At 39.5% G+C, this 23,451-nt stretch overlaps 1 protein-coding gene across 4 annotated transcripts in view; it reads right to left on the bottom strand.

Moving 5' to 3' along the window:
• Positions 1-23,451, bottom strand: part of SPATS2L (spermatogenesis associated serine rich 2 like) — a 174,077-nt gene that overhangs the window by 41,015 nt on the left and 109,611 nt on the right. For all 4 annotated transcript variants that reach the window (XM_058664801.1, XM_058664802.1, XM_004576944.3 and 1 more), the window contains 3 exons: positions 20,363-20,471; positions 17,242-17,291; positions 14,017-14,263 (listed from right to left, as the gene is read on the bottom strand). In XM_058664801.1, the coding sequence (XP_058520784.1) occupies positions 14,017-14,263; positions 17,242-17,291; positions 20,363-20,471 (406 nt within the window). The remainder of the gene's footprint in view (positions 1-14,016; positions 14,264-17,241; positions 17,292-20,362; positions 20,472-23,451) is intronic.

Below are 23,451 nucleotides of genomic sequence, written 5' to 3'. Positions count from 1 at the left end.
AAATGTTTTAAAATATTTCTTTAATAGTCTGAAGAGAATTGACTGTATGTTGAAACAATACTTTGCATATAAATTAGATAAAATGTATTGCCCAATTTCCTTTACCTGTTTACATTTATTTTTATTTATTTATTTTAAGATTTATTCATTTTTATTGGAAAGCCATATATACAGAGAGGAAGAGAGACAGAGAGGAAGATCTTCTGTCCGATGATTCACTCCCCAAGTGAGACGCAACGGCCGGTGTGCGCCGATCCGAAGCTGGGAACCAGGAGCCTCTTCCAGGTCTCCCACACGGGTGCAGGGTCCCAAAGCATTGGGCCGTCCTTGACTGCTTTCCTAGGCCACAAGCAGGGAGCTGGATGGGAAGCAGAGCTGCCAGGATTAGAACTGGCGCCCATATGGGATCCCGGGGCGTTGAAGGCGAGGACTTTATGCTGCTAGGCCACGCCGCTGGGCCCTACATTTATTTTTAAATGTAGCTACCAGGAAATATAGTTTTAGATACAATATATATTATATATGCATTAAGTTTCTATTGGATGGCACTAATAATAAACTATAAACAACATATGATTAGTGGTCTACAATGTGCAATCACTAATTATTATTTTTTTTTTTTTTAGATTTTTTTTTTTATTTTTATTACAAAGTCAGATATACTGAGAGGAGGAGAGAGAGAGAGGAAGTGGAGCTGCCGGGATTAGAACCAGCGGCCATATGGGATCAAGGCGAGGGCCTTAGCCACTAGGCCACGCTGCCGAGCCCAATCACTAATTATTTATATTCTAGAATAAGTGAGTATTTGTTTTAGTGAAGTCTTAAAGATTGGGCCCGGCGGCGTGGCCTAGCGGCTAAAATCCTCGCCTTCAACACCCCGGGATCCCATATGGGCGCCGGTTCTAATCCCGGCAGCTCCACTTCCCATCCAGCTCCCTGCTGCGGCCTGGGAAAGCAGTCAAGGACGGCCCAATGCATTGGGACCCTGCACCCGCGTGGGAGACCTGGAAGAGGTTCCAGGTTCCTGGCATCGGATCGGCACCCATCAGCCCGTTGCGTCTCACTTGGGGAGTGAATCATCGGATGGAAGATCTTCCTCTCTGTCTCTCCTCCTCTCTGTATATCTGGCTATAATAAAAACGGATAAATCTTTAAAAAAAAAGAGTAAAATGTGGCTTCTTTATTATTATATGCTTAATACTTGGTGGGTACATGAGAAACACTGGATAAATGAATAAGTGAATTAGCATTTCCTCAGTACTTTCTATGCCCAAGGCTCTTCTAAGAGTTAGGAAGCCTAGTATGACATGGGTCTCTGGCTGTGTCTTTATCTAACATTCATTAAATACTTTAAGCAAAGTAGTCACATCTTGGGAGGAAAAGTTAACTCTAGAAAATATGCCCATACTTCAATAAAATTGTATATATTTCTATTAAATCCTTGCTAATGTATCTAAATGTGGCTCTTAGAAACGTATTTTTTCAATTGAACTGTCATGAGTCTTTCTTTTATTTTATAAATACATCAAATTCCAGATACATGGTATATAACTTCCTGAGTATTGTACTAGTTTTAACTGAACTCAATGGACACAAATAGAATGCCCAAGGAGATTAATGAGACTTCTTCACAGGAGATGAATGAGTCACAGCCTCTCTGTCCTTAATAACTAATGTGAAAATTTAATATAAGATGATCATATAGCAAATCTGAATTGATTTTCCCATTTAATTGGCATCTTTGTTGAAGATCGGTCGACTACGTGAGGGTCTATGTTTGCACTCTATTCTATAATGGTTTGTTCTCACAGTACCACCAAACTCTTTTGCTTACTCTAACTATGAAATGAGTTTTGTTTTTTTTTTTTTTTTTTAACTGTTTAAGGCCGGAACTTTCTTTTTTTTTTTTTTTTTTTTTTTTTAAATTATTTATTATTTAACTTCAGTAATTACATTGTATTATGTGACACAGTTACATAGATACTTGGGTTCTCCCCACCCCTCCCCAAACCCTCCCACCATGGTGGATTCCTCCACCTTGTTGCATAACCACAGCTCAAGTTCAGTTGAGATTTTAAGATCAAGTAATGTCCTACAAATTTGCTCTTCTTTTGATTGTTTTGATGATGCTAGATGCTTTGCCCTTCAACATAATGAATCAGCTGGTGTATTTCAGCAAATCTAATGGGAGTTTGAATGGATTTGTGTTCTATCTGGAAAGCAATTTAAAGATAGATGTTATCTTAGCAATGCTGAATCTTTCCATCATTGAACATGACATACCACGATATTTATTTACATTTTCTTCAAATTATCTCAGCATTAAGGTTTTTTTTAAGATTTATTTTTATTTTATTGGAAAGTCAGGTAAAAAAGAGAGAAGAGACAGAGAGTGAGATCTTCTATCTGTTGCTTCACTCTCCAAGTGACTGCAATGACCGCAGCTGAGCCAATCTGAAGCCAGGCGCCAGGAGCCTCCTTCTGATCTCCCAAGGACTTGGGCCATTCTGGACTGCCCCTTGCCAGGCCACAAGCAGGGAGCCGGATGGGAAGCAGGGATACTGGGACACAAATTAGTGACCATATGGGATCCAGGCATATGCAAGACGAGGCCTTTAGCTGCCAGGCCATTGCGCTGGGCCCTATGTTACGTTTTTTTAGTGTTCTTTATTTTCATTCAAATATATGCCCAGGTATTTCAGACTTTTATGTTACTGTTTATAACAGTTTTTACATTTTCAATTCAATAATAGCCCATTTCTACAATTCAATAATAGCCCATTTCATAATTTTTTTTATTATGAGAGTTTTGTTTATTTCTTTATTTCTTTATTTCTTTATTTATTGGAGTAGATTTCTTAAGATTTTCTACAGTTGGGCCTGGCATGATGGCTCAGTGGCTAAATCCCAGCTTTTTAAGTGTCAAGATCCCATACGGACACTGGTTTGTGCTCCGGCTGTTCTGCTTCCCTTCTAGCTCCCTTCTTGTGGCCTGGGAAAGCAGTCAATGACCGCCCAAAGCCTTGGGACCCTGCACTGCTGTAGGAGACCCGGAAGAAGGATCTGGCTCCTGGATCAGCTCAGCTCTAGTCATTGTGACCACTTGGGGAGTTAAACAGCAGGTGGAGGATGTTTCTGTCTTTCCTTCTCTCCACAAGTCTGATCTGTCTTTGCAATAAAAATAAACGAATCTTTTTTTAAAAAAAATTTTCTATAGACATAATAGTGACATCTGTAAGGAATTTCTTCATTTACACACTGTCCTTTACTAGTGTTTTGACAGGGATTTTGGTTTTTAATTCACAAAAAAATACCTTTTTTCCCCTTCAATTCTGTTTCTTGCAATGACTTTATCGTGTCTTATTAAGGAATAATGCTGGCTTCATAAAACGGGAAGCATTCCTTTCCATTTTGTGAAATAGTTTAAGGTTGCTATTGTATTCCTATTGCAAATGTTTCTTAGACATGTGGTTTCTCTTCTAATAGGTCATTAAAATACTAGAACACTCTCCATTCCTTTCCCCCTTTTCCTTGAAATGTGGGCATCTGAGAGGATAAGCCAGGTGACTGGCAGGGGTGATAAGGTGACGGTACACTATTCCTTGAAATGTCTTCATCTAATTTCCCTTCTTTATATTTGTCATCTTAAGCTTACAGCTATGGTTTGGATATTAGTTTGGGCATCCATCAAAAGTTCGTCTGTTAAAGGCATAATCCCAAATTGTTATACCAGTAGTTAATTAGAGAAGGCAGGAGCTTGATAGAATTACAAGGTCTACAAGGTGAGTCTAGTGGGAAATCGTCAGGTCATTGTGGGTGGGCCACTGGAAGGTAGTTCTCAAGAGAGGGTTAGTTATATCAGCCTGCACCAGCCTCACCTGCTCTCCCTGTTACCTGGATTGTTATGTGATTGCTCCTCCACACACTCTGGCATTGCCATCCTCAGCCCGGGCAAATTGGGAACAGATGTGGCATGATTGATCTCTGACTCTGAACCCTTAAACTGTGAGCAGGAATATACCTTCATCCTACCCAAGGAGGTTTTCTCAGGTGCTTATTATGGCTACAAAAAGTTGACTAACACATTTGCCTTTACCCTCGCCATCCATCCTATCTGATTCTTGGAGTATGGAGCTTCTCCAGTTTCCGCCTACTCTTTAACACATCAGTCAATTTTTTCTCACTTACTTTTCCTATCTGGAAACTGATGCCATCTTGTCCATTTTTTTAATATCATTATGGATTTCCACATTTTAAAATTCTTTTATTATAATTTACTGAATACTAAATGTGACAATAAAAATAGAAACCTATCTCTTTCTTTTCCCTGAAAAATTCTTTGATCAGCTCTACCAAATTATTTTTGAGCTAAATTGACCATTTACACCCAGTTGCAGTGTGCGCAATTATTTTCACATCAAACTATTGTCAACACTGAGAGTTATGAATTTTCTAGTCACCAAATTTTTGTAACAACTTGTATATTTTACTTGTCCTTGATGTAATTTATTTTACACATCTCAGCAAGAACTGTGCTGGTTGTTTTGTTAATAGCAGCAAGGAAAACAAAGCTTCCTCTTGGGAGAAATGTGTGTGCTTCCAGTCAAAGATTTTCATAATATGTTGTAGACATGCATGTATTCCAATTTGAAAGGCTTTGAAAACTCACAATCAATTTTCACTTTTTAATGATAGCTTGATACACTTATAAGTACACTGAAGGAATTATGCAAAAAATTCAAATCTAACTTTCAAGAATGCATTACACACAATAGTTCTAAAATTGTTTTATTCATTGAGTTATGATCCACGGTTTCCTGTTATTCATGCGGTTTCAGTAAAATGTATGATCTGACCATGATTAACTTATATATTGAAAAAAAAGTTCTACTAGAAAAAAGATAAAGTAGCAAGGAATAAATTTGTTCTTACAGTTATCTGTATAATTCCTGAAGCCTGTATTATATAAAGTATGTTACTATTCTTACTTACGTGAATATGAAAGTTGTTTTATGAAAACATAATAAAATCACTGGGAGTTCTTTCATAATTGATCTTAGTGTTCTCAAGTATTTACAAAGGAAAAATGTAAATGTAAATTGAGCTTCTTAAAGAGGTTTCATCTCCTTATTAATAGGTTTTACACACAGAAACAATAACATTGATACAAACCTTCTGAACAACAATATAAAAAATTTTTTTTAAATGCATACCTTTTTGGGCCCGGCACGATAACGTAGTGTTTAAAGTCCTCGCCTTGAACGTGCCAGGATCCCATATGGGCACCGATTCCGGCAGCTCCACTTCCCATCCAGCTCCCTGCTTGTGGCCTGGGAAAGCAGTCGAGGACAGCCCAAGCTTTGGGACCCTGCACCCGTGTGGGAGACCTGGAAGAGGCTCCAGGCTCCTGGCTTTGGATTGGCTCAGCTCCAGCCATTGCGGCCATTTGGGGAGTGAACCATCGTATGGAAGATCTTCCTCTCTGTCTCTCCTTCTCTTTGTATATCTGACTTTCCAATAAAAATAAATAAATCTTAAAAAAAAAGGCATACCTTTTTAATCCAGTAATTCTACTTAAAAGAATAAATGCTGAGGCAGTAACATAGTTGTTGAGATTTATGTGGAAGAGGTATTCACTATAAGATTATTTAAAAATGTAACATGGAAATAATAATTTATAAAAATACATAAAACCACAATGTAGCCATTAAAATGTTATTTTAAAGGCTACCGATTGATATGTTCATGTCATGTTACATAAGACTCAAAATAATTTGCTATGTTTCATAAAAAGGAATATTTGTACATTTGAAAAATTCCATAATAAAATTCAACAGCAGTTGCTCTGAGGTGGTAGGAGTGCTTTCTTTTTTACTTAAACTATATTGCATTTCAGAAATTTCCCCAATTAGATAAAGCCAGTTTGAACCTGGAAATGCACGTCATAATTATCTTCACTAATAACATAGTAACTTAAAATTTGCTTAAGCTATATTTCCTTGCATATTGTATCACTAATAATCCAATAGAGGAAGGTTTGCTTGGTTGGGTACTTGTTACTGCTGTAGGTACCAAAAATACAATGGCAATCAGAGGCAGACATGGTTCCTATCGTTGCAGAACTTACAGCTTCAAAGGATGATCAAATGTACAACCGTAACCGTGGTACATGTTACAGAAGAAAATCACACTGTGTGCTGAAACTGTAAGAGGACTATCTGACCTAAGCACCCAGAGAAGAAACTCCCCATGGAAGTAACATCCAGGCTGAGACCTGAGCAATGTCACCTGACGCCTCCTGAAGCAGCTGGCCATAGAGTGGTGGGGAATTACGTTGCAGGCATGGAGGAGTCCTGTGTGTTGCATGTCGAGTTCTTGCCTCCTGGCTCGAATCTAGCCTTTGGTGCTCTGTTTCATGACACTGGTGCAGCACTCTGTAAATAATTCTCTCCAGTCAGCTAACTAGCTTTTCAGCAGAGAGCAATAAAGTGGGCCAGCAAGGCGATCTGTATAATATTCTGCTCATCTGGGCTAACACTGACTTGTTGATATTCACCACAGGTGATAGCAGTCATGCCAAGGGGTTCCAACTGTGAGCTCCTGCCATGTGCTTCTCCCTGCCCCAGCAGTCACTCTGTCCCTCTGGCAATGGCAGGTGTTTCCTAAGACAGCCTAGTTCATGCCCTAGTGAATGTCGGCCCTAGCACAGGTTGCATGTCCTTGGGAGCCACACATCTCCGATGAGGTCAGAACCTCACAGTCAACAAGTGGGGCTTCTCCAAGCGCTTACTTCCTTTGTTGGCCATGATTCCTCAGTGCAGAGATAGTATGGCTTCAATACCCTTTTCATGTATTTCTATTAAAAGATAATAAAGTCAATGGACTAAGCTGACAATGACACAGGTAGGTACATTACCTAATCTTATTTGCCTAAAACATGGTTTTATTTTCATTGCATTTCACTAGAGACATTTAAATAATAGTTGTTTTAAAAAAGCCAGAAAGAGGGCCCGGCAGCGTGGCCTAGCGACTAAAGGTCCTCGCCTTGAACGCCCCGGGATCCCATATGGGCGCCGGTTCTAATCCCAGCAGCTCCACTTCCCATCCAGCTCCCTGCTTGTGGCCTGGGAAAGCAGTCAAGGATGGCCCAAAGCTTTGGGACCCTGCACCCGCCTGGGGGACCTGGAAGAGGCTCCAGGTTCCCGGCTTCAGATCGGCGCGCATCGGCCCGTTGCGGCTCACTTGGGGAGTGAATCATCAGACGGAAGATCTTCTTCTCTGTCTCTCCTCCTCTCTGTATATCCGGCTTTCCAATAATAATAAATCTTTAAAAAAAAAAAGCCAGAAAGAAAAAAAAAACCTTTTAATGTTTACCTGAAATGTATCCCATTTAATGAACTCTAACTGAAATTGCCACAACACAGAGTGGATGGTACTCACAGGTATTTTTGTATTGTGCTACACAGTTGCAGAAGTGACTTTCAGATGAGAAAGAGAAGGAAGAGGGCTCAAGATTTCATTCTACATGGGTGACAGAGAACACCTCAAAGACTGTTTCCTGTTCCCTCAGGTCACTACACCCGATGTCTGTCTCCATCTCTTTCTGCTTTTTCACACCTTCTACACACACACACACAAAGAGAGAGAGAGAGAGAGAGAGAGAGAGAGAGAGAGAGAGAGAGAGAGAGAGAGAGAAGCAGAGCTCTAGGCAATGGAAAATGTTCTCCATGTGCCCTGTGCAGTTCTTACACAGGGTGCTTGAAGCTGAGGCTGAGAATGTGCAACACTAACACACAGCTACAAATGGGAGTTCACACCAAGTATCTGGATGCTAAGATAATGACAAAAGAGGACTGAGAATGGCAACTGTCAGTTTAGAAATACCAACTTTAATAATGTGTATGGCCCAGCGTGACAGCCTAATGGTAAAAGTCCTCACCTTGTATGTGCCAGGATCCCATATGGGTGCCGGTTCTAATCCTGGCTGCTCTACTTCCCATCCAGCTCCCTGCTTGTGGCCTGGAAAGTAGTGGAGGATGGCCCAAGGCTTTGGGACCCTGTACCCGTGTGGGAGACCCAGAAGAAACTCCTGGCTCCTGGCTTCAGATTGGCTCAGCTCCGGCTGTTGCAGCCATGTGGGGGGTGAATCAATGGACGGAAGATCTTTTTCCCTCTTTCTCTCCTTTTTCTCTGTAAGTCTGCCTTTCCAATAAAATAAAATAAATCTTAAAAAAAAGGGAATCTGTTTGCATAGCAGTGTTTTATATCAGAGATAAGTGGGAAAGGCAAATGAAATGTCACTATTGTATCTTTCTTTCAAAAAAAAAATACACAGCAAAACCTACAGTTAGAATTCTACAAAGGCTTCTGCTAAGGTACTAAGTAAGATCAAGGCGTTATTCAGGCTACCAGGACCTCACACGCCCTGGGAGACCCTGACCTGAAGCACCCCACATCTCAGATTGAACTCTTTGTTAAGTGCTTGCATCACATTACAAACTCATCTGAAGATGGTGTGCACCCCCATCCATCTCTCTCCTACAATGCCAAACTGCTTTCACAACACTTGCCATAATCTATAATTAGCTTGGTAACTTTGGCTGTTATTCTGGCTTATCCCCGTCTTCTCCCTAAGAATGTAAACTGCCAGTTAGCAGAAGCTGTTGTCTGTTCATTTCTTCTAGGAGAATTCCTGGCACATATTAGATGCTTAAAAATATTTACTTAATAGATAAATAAGTGATGGAACAGTTTGCTTTGCCTCCGATGCTGTGGTAATCAATTTATGTATCTCTCTTGCAGCCTGCCATAATCTAGTCAAATAGAACTACATTTTCTAGTTTGCAAATGAAGAAGCTGACACACTTGTCCAGGGCTACACACCTGGTAAATGAAGAGGTGATGTGAATCCCAACTTGCCCGCAGTTAAAGCCCTGTTCTTCCCCATGATATTATATTGCTTCCATTTAAGAACTGGCGCTGCTCAAATCCTCGAGTATACACACTGGAAGTTCTAAGCTAGCTGCTTTCCTCTTGTTGATCTTTCTAATCCTCTGGCCCAATATAGGGCTTAGAGAAGCATGGAGATAATCTTGAGGGTAGGACCAACAGCAACATGCAAAAAACTGCTTAGAGTTCCCTGAGGGGAACCTCAGACCATAATACACTGCGACACAGTGGTGGGCTGTTTGTATTGTTACAGGAAGCACAAATGAGGGACAAGAAACCAATACGTTAGAAATCACAGGACCCTTTCTCTTCTATTTGGTTCATTTCACTTTGAGAATGAGAGAGCAATTCCATGCCAAAACCTAGAATCTGCATTGCAAAGGGAGAAATGACAGAGCTCTTGCTTCCTGTAATTCAGGGCAGACTTTGAGGTTTGGCTTTTGCAGGTCAGTGAACACAGAATGGGGCCTTCTGACTTGAGACAAAGAGTAGGGAACAGATCAGCTTTCCCAGGACGAGGGAATTAAAACCAAAGTTGCTGGGGCCAGCAAGAGTTGCTGAAGACAAGCCAGAGTCCTGCTCCAAAGTTGATCCCAACGTAGCCATCGGTGGCCTTTTCCCAATCCAGCTCCTCTCCCATTCAGTAGGAACTGCATCCACAGTGGAAGATCATAAAGGAATTTGCATTCTTATTTTGGCTAACTGCAAGGACAGCATTTGGCACATTTTAGCAATATGAGCCTCTTGAAACACAACACAGGAAGAGCACCTGGGAAAACTAAACTCTAGGGTCATAAAGTGCTTCAGCCATTTAGATGGGGACTTAGGAAAAAATATTATTGTTGGCACTAGTTTTGGTAAAAATGAATCTCAATGTCTTCTTTGCCTGACTTTTTATGTGAATCCACGATGCTTTTGATTGGATTATGTAAAGAAAGATCTAATTTGAGTTGTTATTAAAAATTCTGAAATATAAGAAAAAAAACCCTACTCTTGGGCTTAAAACATACTCCCAAACTTCTAAGCTATATGCTGACACACGGCATTGTCCCATTTGACAGTGCTATATTTACTGCCTGAAATGACGATGCTCTGAGTGGTTATTTTTCATGTAGGAAGTCACACCAACACCCCTGAGCCACCTGCATATATCTTAAAGCGAACTTTTCCCCTACCAGAAAATGATTCTGTTTAAGACTTTTCAAAAGAGAGATCTTGAATGTCAAGGTGTTATAAAAAGATAAAACATGCACTGCACATGTTCGCAGCCTCCTGCCCAGCGGGGCCATGTGCTCAGACATTGCCGAGCCACCTTCATTACTGGAGAGCCTGATAAATGCTCCACCACTGGTGGCCCGGAGATTCTATTCAGACTCCTACTGTGAACTCACTCAGCTACAGAATATCACCATATGGCTTTAGCAATATTATTTTTTCTAATTTTTCAATTATACTTTTTTTTTCTAAGGAGTTAAGGAGCCCATGGTTTTAGCTGTAACCCTCCATTGCTTGCATAAAATTATGTGGATTAGAGTCAGCTTCTGAAAACTACAGAGGGATGAAGAGGGCCTGTTCTCTTCAGCTTTTCCATCTGGAAGTCTTGGTCTCCTCAACCACAAAGACAGAAGGTCAGGATTAAAGGCTCCCTCTCAGTTTTCCTAGTTCCCACATTCTACTCAAAATGGGGTGCAGAGTGTTCCAGGCCTCTTACACATTCTGGTATTTCTGACAAACTGAACAAACGCTTTACAGTCATTTGACAGTTTTGTGTCAACTTCCTGAATGACCCTTTATCATCTTTAAGGGAAAAACCTAAGTAGCTAAAAAATCCAGTTTAAAATCTGTGATCCCAAAACCTACTGGTAAAGGTGACAGCCAATCAGAGTCCCTTTCTTTTGCAAATACATCTAGTAACTTTCCATTGCTGTCATTGATTCCTTAACAGAAAAATTTACACAAAGCACAGGTTTGTGATGAACCAGTGACATTAACAAATAATGCAAATATGCTTCAATGCCTCCATGCTAAACTTACAAAGGGAGACTGGGAAGACTGCAAGATAAAGAGATTCTTTACACAAGTTGTAGCTTGAAGTTTGCAAAAGCCCCTTTGTACAAAGAAGGTCCCTGGGTGGCACTTAGCTTTCCTGGCATCTATCCACTGTGAAGGGAGGCACTTCTATAGTACATTTGCTCTGACATCATATACTTAATACAGTTATTGAAATTGTGTTAAGAAAAGGATATAAATTATAAGTAAATGAACAAATACATGTGCTAGGCTTTTAGTTGATGACTGATACCAAAACAGCAACTTGAGTAATTAGATTTTGAAAGTAATTCATGCGAAAGCAATAGCAAGTAAAGTTGGGAATCTGCTGCTTGATTATTTAATTTCTTCCTCCTGTCCTGATGATAAATCAAAACATTCTCAAAACTGTTGGCTAAATTGAATTAAAAGATTCTTAGAGAATTTGGATCAACAATGAAACAGGTTACTTCTGTTGTCATTGTTTGGTTTTAAGAAACCTGTTCTAAATAAGGAAGATTTGAATTGCGGGGCAATTAATGGAGTTGTTAGAAAACGCGTTTCCAGAAGAAAATTAGTGCTTTGGGAGCAATTTAAGAAGTTACTAGAGAGTTTTACAGCATGTCAGTTACTTTTTTAAAATAATTTTTATTGTTTTTTGATACAATTTAGTTGGCGGTGGGCTCTCCCCTCCCTTTCCCCAACTCCCTTCCCCTCCCCTTTGTTCTCTCTAGAATCATGTGTGTCCATTGTGAATTTTCCCAAGTCCATCAGGCAACCACTGGAATATCTCCCAGCCATGTAGAAGAATAACTTTTCATTGTAGGTTAATTCTTGTATCCTGGCCCCCTAATACAGGCACAGTGAGGATTAGGCTTTCGTTGTTTATGGGCCGTACCAATAACAGTTATATGTGGACACTGACAATTACAGGTGGTTATCAACAATCTACCTCTTGTGGATGGTTAATTAATGAATTATACCACAAGTTCTTGTTACATTAGGTATAAGTAAGTATGAAGTAACACTGATTAACACAAAGTAAGATTCACATATGATATCTCTAGATTTGACATCATATTATATTATATTAGAGCAAAGATATGATATCTGACCTTTTTGGATTGGCTCATTTCCCTTAGCATTATGGTCTCTAGTTTGGCCCATTTGGCCACAAAGTGAATGCAGGCCACTATGGAAATCAGTATGGAGAACACTTAGGCAATTAAAAATTCACCCACCATACGACCCAGTAACACCACGTCTAGGGATATATCCAAAAGATTTGTTATACAACAAAGCAACATGCACCCCAATGTTTATAGCAGCACAATCAACAATCGCAACAACTTGGAAGCAACCTAAATGCCCATCAACAGAGGACTGGATAAAGAAACTGTGGTTCATCTACACTATGGAATACTACTTGGCAATTAAAAAAAAATGAAAAACATGTCAGTTACTTAACGCCTCCATGATACAATACGTGTTCCCATGCGATGTGCTGTTTGCACCTCTGCCTTCTGGGATAGACTGAACCCTCCCTAAGTGGGGACGATGCTTTGCTTACTTAATGTTAGTCTGAGGAAAGCACTGCTTTATGTACTGTGGATGTGCAACAGGTGAGGGACTGAGTAATTTCCTCTAAGCTTCCACATCCTTTCTACCACTGCGTATCTACAAGTCCCTCAATACCTGCTGTCCCCTTGACATCTTCTGAACCACTCGGTCGGATCCACCACTCCCCTTCCTAAATCCTTTCTCACTAGGGCGCCCACAGCCTTCTCTTCAAAGATATCAGAACATGATTCCCTCAATCCTTGTTTGAATGTATTGTGGTAGCTAGCGCTGTGAATTTAAGAGGAGTTGCCAAAGCCACAGATTTAATCAATTCAGGATTTTATAAAGAGAACTAAAACTTTAAGAAATCAAGTGATGTAATGGTTCTCACTGAGGTATCTATTGCCTACTGAAAAGCATCCTTAACATAAGATAAAGCATTTTATAACTTTATCAAAATGGTTGTATGTGCTGAATGATTTACAGTCATGTCCTGTGTAACAAAGAATTACCCGTGTCCCGAAGTTTCCTGCCCTTGTGAATGACTGTTTATGTGTATGTGTGCATATGATTATGTAATCCTATACCACTTCGCTGGAGTTCTAGGATTTATTTAAGTTTTCAGGATTTACCTTCTGTATAAATTGAGGGAAGATGGTATTTTCTGGTGTTCAGAACTTGACAAAATTTTTCAAAATGTGGAAAGCCACATGGACAATCATACAGTTATGATATTGCAGTTTGATTCCATGTATATACTTGCTAAGTTCTTGCTTCGCATGTCAAATACACGGTAATGGTATCTACAATATTTAGCTGACTTGATTTCTTTTGAGTACACCCTTACTTCTTCTAACTGGCCACTTCATTAAGCTTCCAATTTTAGTTACTATTGCATTTAATTAATTCAAATTTAGGTTCGTATTTATACTATCTCTACATTTTATTTTAGAATTTGCTATAAAATGATGCTCTGAGTCAGGCAGTATGGAAAATCCCTGCTTTCATTATGGAAAACTACATTTCATCATATCATGTAAAGCAGTGCAAGTTAACACAGTGTGGACTCCTTTACCTAAATGTAAATATTTAATAACACTTTGTTACCAATTATTCTTCTCTTTCTCCAAGTGGATTCTAGCAAACGTGCCTATGAAAGAATATTTCTCGAAACTAGAATCTCCATTTCCACGATGATCCAAATACACCAGAAAAACGTCTTTCTGGTATAAAAAGAACCCTCTGACTCCGTCTAGGGATGCAGCAACACTGATTCTTCAGCCTCCTTGTCTTGCCCCTGCCCTGTCACCCCTGCCCCAACCTTGGCTTCAGGAAGACTGACTAAACCCTCACACACTGAAGCAGACGCACTCCTCAGCCCCAGCAATACCACAGGGGCCTTGTCTGCCCCGACGGAACGCCCTCTGAAGTATCGTCTTCTATTTCTTCTCCAAACAACTCTCCTTAAGAATTACTGACCTGTGACCCCTCGAAGGACCTTGGAAGGCTCCTCGAGGATGGAGATCTTCTTCTCCCGAGGAACAAGGGCAGGTTTCTCACTGGCAGAATCAGTGGACGAGCTGTCCTTCTCACAGCCGTTCAGGTGGCCATTCTGTACCTGAGGGGGCTGTGGCGGCAGGGCCCCTGCCTCCGGCCTCTCTGCCTTGTCCTTGGCATCCTTGTTGTTTTGATGCTGCTTGGATTTGCTTCTTTTCCTTTTATTGTTCTAGAATAAGAAACAAATAAGAAAATAATATTCTTTAGCTTGGACCCACCCTTGAAATAGAAGGTAAATATGAGAAATGAAAATATAATAATATCTCCTAAATGGCTCTTGGCATTTCTTACCAAATGCATAAGAACACTTACATCTTTATCAACCACCCAAATTGATTTAAATGCCTTCTTCCTACAACAGGTCATCTCAGCTTTTACCTCATAATTAGTAAACAAAAATAGTTTGATTAAGAGGAAAACAATAGGGCCCAGCGTGATAGCCTAGTGGCTAAATCCTCACCTCACATCCGCCGGAATCCCATATGGGCGCCCATTCATGCCCCAGCAGCTCCACTTCCCTTTCAGGTCCCTGCCTTGTAGCCTGGGAAACCAGCAGAGGATGGTCCAGGGCCTTGGGACCCTGCACCTGTGTGAGAGACCCGGAAGAAGCTCCTGGCTCCTGCCTTCGTATCAGCTCAGCTCCGGCTGTTGTGGCCACATGGGGAGTGAACCAACAGACAGATCTTTTGGTCTCACCTTCCCTCTGTAAATTTGCTTTTCTAATAATAATAATAATGCACATATATTAAAAAGAAAGGAAAATAATAGCAATGAACATAATATTTGAGCAACTTGTGGCACCACATATATTTGAATAGCAGTATCATTCATAATAACAGCTTTGGAATAACATGAATTCTCTGGCGCTTGGAGAAGACTCTTGATTCTTAACGTAGTGATGAGGTAGGGGCAGGTGAGGAGGACACTCTTCCCATTTTGGGGGGATGAGAGCACTAGTAAAAAAAATGGTACAATTCTTTCTTGTGAGTTGAGGAATGCCAGTCCCCATTGTCCAGGCTAGGTCTCTGACACAGGCCCAGCCAACCAGGAGACTTCCTTAACTCCTGTCACTGTCCAGGAAGCTCCAGTATCCTCGAATACTTTCACAAGATTGAAACTGAAACAGACCATTGTTGCAAAATAATCGCAAACTGACCCTTTCTTGAATGGCTGGACTCGGCTGCTGGTGGCACACTATTACAAGGTTTCATTTGGTTTACTTTGAACTCACATAACTGCCCTCTGCCCTTTTTAAACACAACTGCAAGTTTTTAGGTCGCAATGCCACAACATATCCTATACAACTCCTAAACACCTGATGGTGAACCTGTAGTTGTCCTTTGGTGTCTACAGGGAATTAGTTCAAGTATTCTTAAGGGTAACCAAAGTCCCTTGTGCTGAACCTATGCACTTCATCTGGTATGTTTTAAATCATCTCTAGATTACTTAAAATACTTAATAAAGTATAAAGACTCTGTAAATAGTTACTATATTGTACATTTAAGCAGTAATGACAAGGGAGAAAAGGCTATACATGTTCAGGACAGACACATTCACTGTAGGCCTCACTGCATTTTCAGTACAGTATTGGTTGAGCCTGAGACTGTAGAATCTACAGGTACAGAGGCTTACTGTGCACAACAGCTCGGAGAGACGTTGCTAACCATGTTGCATGTGGTACCTGAGTTCAGTTTTGTGTCCAGTTGACATTCAAGTGTACTTAACAATCAGTATGCAGTAGGCCTCAGTGGATACAGAAGGCTAGCCCTCCAGGAAGAGCCTGTCCCACCTGCTGAATTGGTGAGTACCAACTAAATATCAATCTGACTTTGTTCTTCAAACATATTCATCAAAGAAATAAAAAGAAACTGCTTCCTCCTGTTGATCCTCCTCCCTCCTCCTTTTCTTTTCCTTGGAAACCACAACCATCCGCACCACTGTCCTGGGTGTAGGAAAGGCCCAGGGGCCCCCAGCACCACACAACACCCCCAGCAAGTTCAGGTTTCCAAGCTCCATGTCTCCAGAGCTGAGGATGCACACAGTTTTCCTCTGAGGGGGGACGCTTAGCCATGAATTGTGTGTGTGGCTACTGCTTACTATCACACATCAGAGAATTTCAGACCCCAAGGCTCATGTCCGCACAGTTCCCCTGCAAGTATAAATACTGCCTTCCCCTCACAGGCAAATCAATTTCACCACACAGAAACCTGGGAGCTTTGATTAAAGTCGAGGAGAGCTCACCAGAGATGGTGGCATCCAAAGGTTATAGAAATATCTCCTAATTCTTCCTCTTTGTGGAACTGGGAGAGATAGGGCAAAGTCGACTCTAAGTCATTTCAGTCATCTTGGGATTCTATAGACAGTTACAGTGGCTTCTTGTTTCTTCCCAACATGTTTCCCAGTCCAGAGTTCTGCCTTCAGGGACAGGGGTAGGCTGGTGAACAGGATCTGGCAGGGACATGGCAGCTGTGGGAAGGCCTGGTTACATAGAAGAGCAGAAGAGACACGCCGCATGGGCTTCTGGGAGTCCCTCTGGGTCCAGACCAGAGGGCAGGCTAATCTGTATCCCAGAGAGCACAGCCTCCTCCCTCTGTCTCAGGGAGGCCAGCACTCAGGAAGGCCCTGGACCCACTAGGCCTGGCGAGACAGGCTGTTTTTTCTTCTTTCGTTAAACATTCACCTTAAAATTCAGCACGAAAAGGCTGGTCCTGGAAGCTGTGGATACCTTCTTCCATATGAAAAAAAAAAAAAAAAAAAACATGTGAAAATACAGTGAGAGCTTTTCAAAGTCTCTTAAATGCTCTGCATTTTTTCTTTTCTTTGTATTACAGGATATGTTCAGGCAAGTTAATACCTTGAATCCTTTTAAATTGCAGGCTGGGCTCCCCTTAATACTTAAAAATCAAAACAACTGAGGGCTGTCTTAAGTACACTTGGTGGTTAAAAACAGTGAATAGAAATTAAGGGTGAGAGAAAGAAACAGAAAGAGAGAGGCTGGTAGTTTAAGAAAGTCAGGAAATCTGGACGTTTTCTGGGTAGGCATATTAACATATTTAAAAAAAGCGTAAAGTTGGCAGCCTTGTTAAAATGATAAGCATGAAGGCTTTGATTGAAGATTGAGTAATTTATAGCCAATGTTAATCTTACCTTCTTTTTTCCTGTCATATTCCATTCTTTTAGAACTTGAATTGCACTCCCTAGATAAAGATAAAGAATCTTCAACAAATATTCACAAAATAAAGCAACACACATAATTCATCTCTGTCTTTCCATTTTGGTAGTAATTTCTTTTCTTTTTGCTTTTTCATTTGTTTTGATACACCCTGCCTTAATAAAAATGCCACTTCCATGTCTTATTTCCCAGATTTTCATTTAATTTACTGCATGATCTTGGTTTTATCAAAATATTAAGCTCTACTCCATGAAGGTTATTTTTTTTATCATTATATTGTCTTAGGGAAAATGAAATCTATCTTCAGAATTTTCTGACGGCTTTGTTGCCATAGGTAGAATTAAAATTATGCTGTTTGATATATGAGTAAAAATGTCTATGATATGCTGAACTAAATGAGATTCTGATTATTATTAACCATACAAACTACAGCTTTTTGGGTGGCTATCCCTTCTTTTTTGCCTTGATTCACTATGTTAAAAACTTGTAGTGGGATGAGGAAGACAGCTTCTGGGATATTACTTCTTCCTACTGGTAATAGGAATGGGATGCATTCTTAACAAGACTTTTACACTGAAACAGAAGAAGTTCATTAAATTATAAAGGTGGGTCCTAGGTTCCCTCCATCCCTTTCCCTCCATCCCATGTCCACTGACTCAGAGGACAAGTCTAACTTGATTTATATTTAAGGAAATAAGTTAGCACTAGGCAGCTACATTCAATGTTTCTACTACGTAGTCTAACAAAGTTCATTCATTCATTACAACTATGCTGAAGGTAATTTCAATAAGTACATCAATTGGCATATAAATAGGTACTTGTAAAAGAAACTAGAGCTCTTCAATATGTTCTTTTACCAATTTTAAGCCTTTCTCACAATCTTATTACACTAATAGCTCTCTATAAGGAGTGCCTTGCTTAAACAAAGATAAACTTTAGACATTCATATACAAATTTTTCAAATTAGTACAGTCCCAATTATTGTCTACTGTCTATTTTAGATAAGCCACATCATTTGGGCTAAAGTTTAACCAAGTTAATTATTCCTATCTATTCCAAGATTCAATTTGTTGCATGCATTTGAAACGATGTACTTGAAATAATAAGACTGCACATCTAAAAGCAAGCACAATTCAGACTCTTTATTAACTGCACTGGCCTTTCTTAGGGTTTCCCAGAGAATTAATGTTTTACAGCCTTTTCCTTTTGAAGAACTTCAATAAGTCACTTTCATCAGGCTTTTTAGTCTCTCCAGTGGTTAATAATCATTAGGGTTATTTTTACTTTCAGTTAAACTTTAGTTTTCTAAGTAAAATCAAGTTTTAAAAATAACAAACATTATCCTTTTTAATCAGAAGTTATGTTTATTGTTTTGTGCAGCTGTAATATCCAATCGACCCTCTAGTTTTCAAGTTTTGACATAAATTCTATTTGTAACATGGACAATGAGCTTATAAAGTATAACTTTGAAAGAGAAACCCACACTTGCAGAGGATTTTGAAATAAGCATTTATTAAGTTTGAATTATATTTGAAGCTTCTTTGAATTTCTGAAGCAACTTAAAAACAGTGCTTTCAGTAACTGACCTTAAGAAATATTTTTGATTCATGTTTTACAACCACAATAAGTTTTTCAGTAATCAGTAAAGTTTTTATTTATTTGTTTGTTTATTTATTTATTTAATGACATTTTCACAGTGACAAGTGAAATGCTCAGGAGGGCCAAGAAGGTGCTCTGTTTGAACCCAGAGACATCTGAGGCCACCCCATCACCATCACCCAAATCAAAACCTTCCTGATAGAGAACGCAGGAGGGATAACTGAGGAATGGAGCTGACAGCCCTTTTCCTTTCCTAGAGCTTTTTCTCCCCCATGCAAGTGATGTTGGCAAGAAAACGTTGAAATAGGATTTATCTTGAGCTAGGCTGTCCCTATTTCCAAAAAAAGTTTGATACAAACTGTACCTAATACTGCAAAGTCAGATTAATATTGGGCTCTCTACTATTTATTTCTTTTGACTAAAGATTCTTATCTGCTAATCTATGAATCAGGGAAGAACAATGCTGGATTCTGATTGGAGGTCTTTTTTGAATGATAATCACCTGTTAGTTAAATTAGGATGCTAACCCAGAATGCTGATACCAGGAATGTGAGCATGATGCTAAGGTTCCAAGATGTTGCCCTGAAATGCAGTTATTCCTGGAGAAAACCAAGGGAATTATTCTACTGCTTGGCAAATAAATAAATCAAACTGTCCTTGACAAAGTGTAAATAAGATGCAACTGCGAAATGTGAGGACAGCTCCTTCCTGTCCTTATTTGTCAGATTATCTTTAGTTATTCCCTACTTACAAAATAAAAATGAACACCAGGACAGAAGACCTAAGATTACAAAAGACAGATAGCAGTCTTTGTTTAAAACTTGAAATTGTTTAATTTGATTAGGAGAGGAAAGTTTTCTCATTCTTTAAAGGAAACCTACAACTTTTAACTCGTAACATTATTAGGTTAAACATAATTGCTGAGAGTGTAGATTCTGCAATATCACTAACAACAGACTATCTAAACGTAACTTTTTAGACAACAAAAAGGTTGTCAAGATAAATAAGATGAACTGGCATTCTGAATCATTAGGCAATCTAAAAATCATAAACTAAGGATACTGAAGAATAAAACCAGTGTTCTTAGAGTACATAAACCTTACGTTCAGGGAATAGAATTATAAAGCCAAACAGAATTTACACTGTTGAAGAGATGAGCAGCTTTCCAGGTCAGGAACAAAATATATTACCCTGCAGTCACATGCAGCATCAGATAAAGGACATGTATAATAACAACGTGGAATAGCTGGCAATGAAATCAGTAGCATTATAATTGGTGTCCTTTGGAAATCATCCATACTACTTCTTTTTTCTAATGAGGGAAAAAGAACTTCCAAGTGCTGCTTTTGTTATGTTCATGTGTTTTTAACAGTTAATCTTTATGAGAACTAACGTACCAGTGATATTTAGTTTGCTTAAGGAAAAAAAAAACACATGGAGTATGTATGAAGTATTTCATTCTAACATCTTCAGCTTCAGGAGACACTCTATACTCACCATCTACAAAGGCTTGGACAGCTTTATCCACATTAAAATCAAACTGTTGTAGCACCAGCACTATTTCATTATTGCTTTTGTTGGGAACCACTGATCTAACTGCATAGATCTGTAAAGGAAAAAGAAAAGTAAGTATCTTACATATTTCTTATCTATGAATCTTTCACACAACAGTCAAAAGGTCCTGTAAAGCCAATGAATCGACTTTGTTGCCAAAGTCAAGGCATTTCAACCCCTGAGAAGTCATCCTGGTCATCACCTTGACTCCTACTCTTCACTGATGTGCACATTTCCACAAAGACCTCCTTGTGAGAACTCTGGCAGCAAGTGTGAAAGCCAACTCTGGGTTTGCCATCTGCCCTTCCCCAAGCCTACAGATGCACACAAGATACTTTCTGGGAGGAACACAAAATTCTTTCCTGTCTCTGCCTTTCCTACCACTGGCTCATGGGCTCTCTTAGAAAATGGACAGGGTTAGCTTCCTGCCTTTGCGCGCCTATCTGCACAGTGGAAACAGTCATGTTTATCAACACATGTAAACGCAGGGTACTGTATTTGTGAAATGATGATCTTAGGCATGACGCATAAAATGCTTTCAAACACATGTCTGAAAACAATACACTTATAAGCAGTAACAGTAAATCCATATATAAGCAAAGAGCTTCGAAAGGTTAAGATTAAACTTGATGTTTAATGAACCATGTGCATTTCTTTAATCAAATTTAGCATATATTCATTCTTACAATTAACTGACCTTTATCTCACAGACTTGCAATTACTACCAGATGTTCTACCTACTTGAGCAAAACCTATTCTATCCAGTTTTCTGCCAAAGGGATTACTGCAGCTGCTACTAACAAATTCTTCAATGTTGCATGGTTCAAAGGTAAGAGACTGATAAAGCACTGTAAAATCTTTATATGTTTTCATCTAGTTACATTATGACCAGAGAGTTTTAGAGTTAAATACAGTTTAGTATAATTGGATTTATGCAATATGGATTATATGGACATGGTATGTGAAATGTGATACTACTCACTACAGCATTTAATTGAGCTGTATAATTTATCTCCTGATTATATCAGAAAATAAGCAGCCTATTTTATATAGATCTGTATTTAAGAATATTTACTTATAATGAGAAAATAGCACATGTTGTATGATTTATAGAAGGCCTGACATTGCAGATTAGAAAGTTGGTTCAAATCTTGACATTAAAAGCCAAATATCTGAGTCTGATCAGGACCCAAGCAATATACATATATTTGGATATTTGTGACTCAAAATTCCTTTGATTATTTTATTTTTTATTTTATAGATTTTTAGGGTTTTTTTCTCCATTAAAAAGTCCTCAAATTCATGTTCTTTCTCACTTTTTATTTGTACCTTCTTTTTGATTTTTTAAAGATTTATTTATTTTTATTAGAAAAACATATTTAGAGAGAGAAAGAGAAACAGAAAGATCTTCCATTTGCTGGTTCACTCCCCAAGTGGCTACAATGGCCAAAGCTGAGCCAATCTGAAGCAAAGAGCCAGGAGCTTCTGGGTACCCACATGAGTGCAGGATCCCAAGGCTTTGGGACATCCTCTACTGTTTTCTCAGGCCACAAACAGGGAGCTGGATGGAAAATGGAGTAGCTGGGACATGAACTGGTACCTATATTGGATCCTAGCACTTACAAAGCAAATATTTAGCCACTGAGCCAATGCACCAAGCCAATGTGCCTTCTTTAAAACTCTAACTAGGTGAATATTTTTTCAATGTCTATTGTGTGATAAAACCCCAAATTTTGTGGAATTTGGAAACCAAAGAGGTATAAAATACACTGATCAGATAATCATACACATTAATATGTACTTATAAATGACATATATGTGCTAGAAAATCATATGACAGACTTGACCTGATATAGATATTCCAAGATTTGGAAGATGGAATTAAAATCAATGAGTGAGAAGTGATGGCAAAGCATTTGGATTACAGGGAAACTGAGTGAGGAGCAAGGCACTGAGGAAGGAGTGTGGAGGAAGGCAGAGGGTGGGGGAGCAGGCTAAACACCTCCACCTCTGGTGCTGGCATACCACATAGGCACCAGGTCGAGCCCTGATTGCTCCATTTCCTATGTAGCATCCCTGCTGATGGCCTGGGAAAGCAACGGAAGATGGTCCAAGTCCTTGGGCCACTGTATTCAAAGAATGTCCTGGCTTCAGTCCCTTCTAGCTCTGACTGTTGTGGCCATTTGGGGAGTGGACCCACAGTACCAGTCAGCCTGAGTCTTAAGGTTTCCAAAGGTATGCATAAAACCTGTGAAAACGCCTCTGAACTATTCTTATGTTAAGCTGTTTTTTTATCATTCAATCATTGTGCTGGAAAGTTTTTCTTTTTCCTCCTCCTCACCTTCTAGCTTTTTTCCCTAAACAATCCCCCTCCCGGGAATATGTCCAAAAGAAGTGACACATACACATGAGAAAGCAACTTGTATCCCTATATTCATTGCAACAAATCCACAATAGCAAGATATGGAAACAACCTAGATGCCCATCGAAGGAGGACTAGATAAAGAAACTGGTACATCAACTCCATAGAATAGCACTCAGTCATTAAAAAGCATGAAATTCTACCATGATTTACTTATTCTGAAGGCAGAGAGAGAGAGAGTGCGTTCTCTCATTTGTTTACTCCCTCAATACCCACAAATGTTGAGGTTGTGCCAGGATGAAACTGGGAACCCAGGACTCAGGCCAGGCTGCCTATGTGGGTTGCAGAGACTTAACCATTTGAGCTCCACCTCCTGCCTCCCAGGAAACTGGAATCTGAAGTAGAGCTGGGATTCAGACCCAGGCACGCAATAGGGAAGGAAGGAAGGAACGCATCCCACACGGTGTGATCATTACTACAAACTGTAACCCTCAGGAACATTTCAAGCCCACCCTGGTTTAAATTTTATAATCATCACCATCATTATGGCCATATTGGGTATGCCCTTCTAAATAATAAAACACTTGGATATTAATTACATTAACTGTATTACAGCTACATTAGACCAAAGTTTTCAGTCCACACACACAATTGTGTGGACAGTAGAGAT

The sequence above is a fragment of the Ochotona princeps genome, chromosome 5, assembly GCF_030435755.1.
Source record: "Ochotona princeps isolate mOchPri1 chromosome 5, mOchPri1.hap1, whole genome shotgun sequence".
NCBI lineage: Eukaryota > Metazoa > Chordata > Mammalia > Lagomorpha > Ochotonidae > Ochotona > Ochotona princeps.
This window is presented reverse-complemented; position numbering and strand designations above follow the sequence as displayed.